This window comes from Nuphar pumila, chromosome 3 (genome assembly GCF_984573655.1).
Source record: "Nuphar pumila chromosome 3, dmNupPumi1.hap1.1, whole genome shotgun sequence".
In the NCBI taxonomy this organism is placed as follows: domain Eukaryota; kingdom Viridiplantae; phylum Streptophyta; class Magnoliopsida; order Nymphaeales; family Nymphaeaceae; genus Nuphar; species Nuphar pumila.
Window position 1 is genome coordinate 101,508,486 of NC_143251.1, and position 2,725 is coordinate 101,511,210.

The 2,725-nt window shown below is 37.3% G+C and overlaps 1 protein-coding gene across 1 annotated transcript; it reads right to left on the reverse strand.

Annotated features, from left to right (window-relative positions):
* Nucleotides 1-569: 569 nt before the first annotated feature.
* Nucleotides 570-1,819, reverse strand: LOC149843176 (uncharacterized). The gene is made up of 2 exons (XM_090000847.1): nt 1,580-1,819; nt 570-999 (listed from the first exon to the last, which is right to left on the reverse strand). Exons 1-2 carry the CDS (start codon nt 1,817-1,819, stop codon nt 670-672), a joined length of 570 nt encoding a protein of 189 aa, XP_089856973.1. The 3' UTR covers nt 570-669.
* Nucleotides 1,820-2,725: the final 906 nt, after the last annotated feature.

Sequence of the window (2,725 nt, forward strand, 5' to 3'; positions counted from 1 at the left end):
TGAAAAAAGGGTAGAAAGCTGCTAATTAGAGAATCATGTCCTTGCTGAAACTGAGATTGTAGGTTGTGAGCATTTATCTCATGCATCTATTCCAAGTGATGGTGATCATACGCTTGGAATTCTTGTTTTTACAGGTAAGACAGCGATCTGCTTAATGGCATGATATGCAAGTACAACCAACAGAAAATGAAATCAGCTTTTATTGAAAAGACAAAACATATCAACTAATAAGACAACCTATTAATTTCACCTTGCAATGCTACACCCTAAAGATAGAATACTGTGTTAATGCAACTAACCGTTCTGAGTTTTTAAAAACAGTGGTCTGATTTGATATTTAACAATGTAGTAAAGAGGCTAGAGATATAATAATGGTATGAGACTGGTAGAATAGAAAGTTCTAGATGACATAGTTTCCACTGTTCATAGGAACACTCTGAAAAAAAGTGAACCGTAAAAGATGCTAATAAATCCCATGATCACCCATCTTTCCAAGATTGCCATATCGATTGGATTTTGCTATCCTAATAATGCATATATTTGTATATTCATATTCCTTACAAATTTAACAGCACGAAAACATAAATTCTTCTCATTCAAGTCTACACAAGTAAGATATTGACAGCCAGTCTAGGGTTTAATGCTCCTCAAGATGCCTAAAACTTGAAACTAATTCAAGAGGCTCAAAGTTTCTAAGGTTTTTCCTGATCCAACTTTGGATGGTTGACTCTTTTGAGCTGGAAATGAGTGCACATACTTGCAGTTAGGACAAGCAGGGGAGGACTTTGAGAGCATAACAAGGAGATGGCATCTTGTGCATGCTATTGCCACCATGTTGTTGGTAGAATCGGCTGTCGTGCTCGAGTCATCATGCATTTGAGAGCTCTCACCAGTGTCACAAAGGGTTGATATGTTTAGCTCCAAGTCTAGTTTCTGGCTTTTGGGGCAGCTCCAGCTTTTTTTCAGAGTGTTTCTGTTTATGTAGTACATCCTCCCTGACTGCAAAGTAAACCAACAGAAGTAACATAAATATGCATGTACCTTCAGGCAGTGTTAGCATGAAAATAGATTATCTTAAAGAAAAGATTAGCATCCTCAATTTTAATTGTTTCTTAGAAAAAGAACAGATATGGTGTGTGTGTGGGGGGGGGGGGTAGTTTATAGGTCATAAACGCTCTTATCTCCTAAACCATCCTAAATTGCTTGAAAAGTGTATGTCCAAGTGTTTGCTTAATCTGAACTTACAGAAAGACCATACTTTAGATGAGGTAAGATTCATACTTCGATGTGCTTTAGAGTGATCAAAGATTAATGCTTGGATCATATCACACTAAAACTTGATGGTGAAATTGGGCTTTAATGGTTAATGTTTTTAGTAAATAAACAATGATAAACACATATACACGTTTAGATTAAGCAAAAAAATGGCTGTAATTGTCTTTTTTTGAAGTGTATAGGACATTTAGTTGCTACTATATATAGATATAGATATTTTCCCTGCAACGACTTGCATATGAAATTGAAAAGTGAATCTAGTATATAATTATAAGAACAGAAAAGGAAAATGAGAATTTATTACTTCAAGATCAAGGCACTGCTCCCAATCCACTGGTAGGGGGTCTTTGAGATGAAGTTCAATGTTGTTTTGAACTGGTTCCCAGCAGTTCTTTCTCTTTCTACTCGAATTTGCTTCCAACTCTGAGGACAAAGAACTGGAGCTCTCATTGTGGAATTGTGGTGGGCCTAGAGAAAGATCAGGTTGGTCATCCATCAGCCACACATTCTTGTTCTTCTGTTTTTCTAGAATTTGAGAGATCATTGTTCCACTATACTAAAAAACTCAGTAGGAAGAAGTGACCTTGAGAAAACTTGAAACTCGACTTAGGGAGCAATAGCCAAGCCCAGCCACATCTTTCATCCACAGATTGGCATAAAGGAAAACCAACAATCAGAAAAGGTTGATATTTAAAGAATTGAAATAGAAGAATCGCAAAGGAACCATGCTTTGATCAGGCAACATGAGTCTAAATTGCTACAAAGGGAGGACCTCCAAACTGAGAATTTTGAAATATAAGGTGAGAGAAGCAGTGAGCCAACCACCTTCAATTGCTATATAAATGAAGGCCTTCAAAGTTGAGGATCTCACTCCTTCACTTTGATTGTGTGAGTCATGCATGAAGGCATGTGTTTTAAAGAGGGTTCTTTAATGATATTCAATCTATTAAAGACATGGGCAGGCCTAGCATTAAAAGTGGTAAGTGGAGCGGCCTTAAATATCCAAAATCCTGCAATTAAGCATTCAAGGTGATGGCAAGGCCCTTTAATTCTCACTCGAGGCTGCAAACTACCAAGCGGCTAACATTGGCACAGTCTATCTGCACCATTGATTGCCATAATACCATGAATTTCCTCTTGTAGACCTGCATTCATGATGGTGACTAAATCATTTCGTAAAACCCGTTTTTATAGGATGAGGAATAACGCTTAGGACTTGAGATCTTAGTAGGAACTAAAAACTCGTTTCAGATGCAGAAAACTGAGTGAAGCATTGAGAGGTATTAAATGAAGGGCACCTAGGCTTCTTCGCCGGTGCCAACCATAGCAATAAATTTGATTTCATGATATGGTTTGTTGGACATGATCCTATTCAATGCTTTATTTCTTCCTCATATCAATGCCAATCCTCAGTATATACTTCCACCTGAATTCCCTTTTTCTTTTCTTT

Coding starts and splice junctions, on each gene's coding strand:
- LOC149843176 (XM_090000847.1), bottom strand. CDS start 1,819: ATGATCTCTCAAATTCTAGAAAAACAGAAGAACAAGAATGTGTGGCTG. Junction 1,000..1,579: donor AGCAGTGCCTTGATCTTGAA/GTAATAAATTCT, acceptor TTTACTTTGCAG/TCAGGGAGGATGTACTACAT.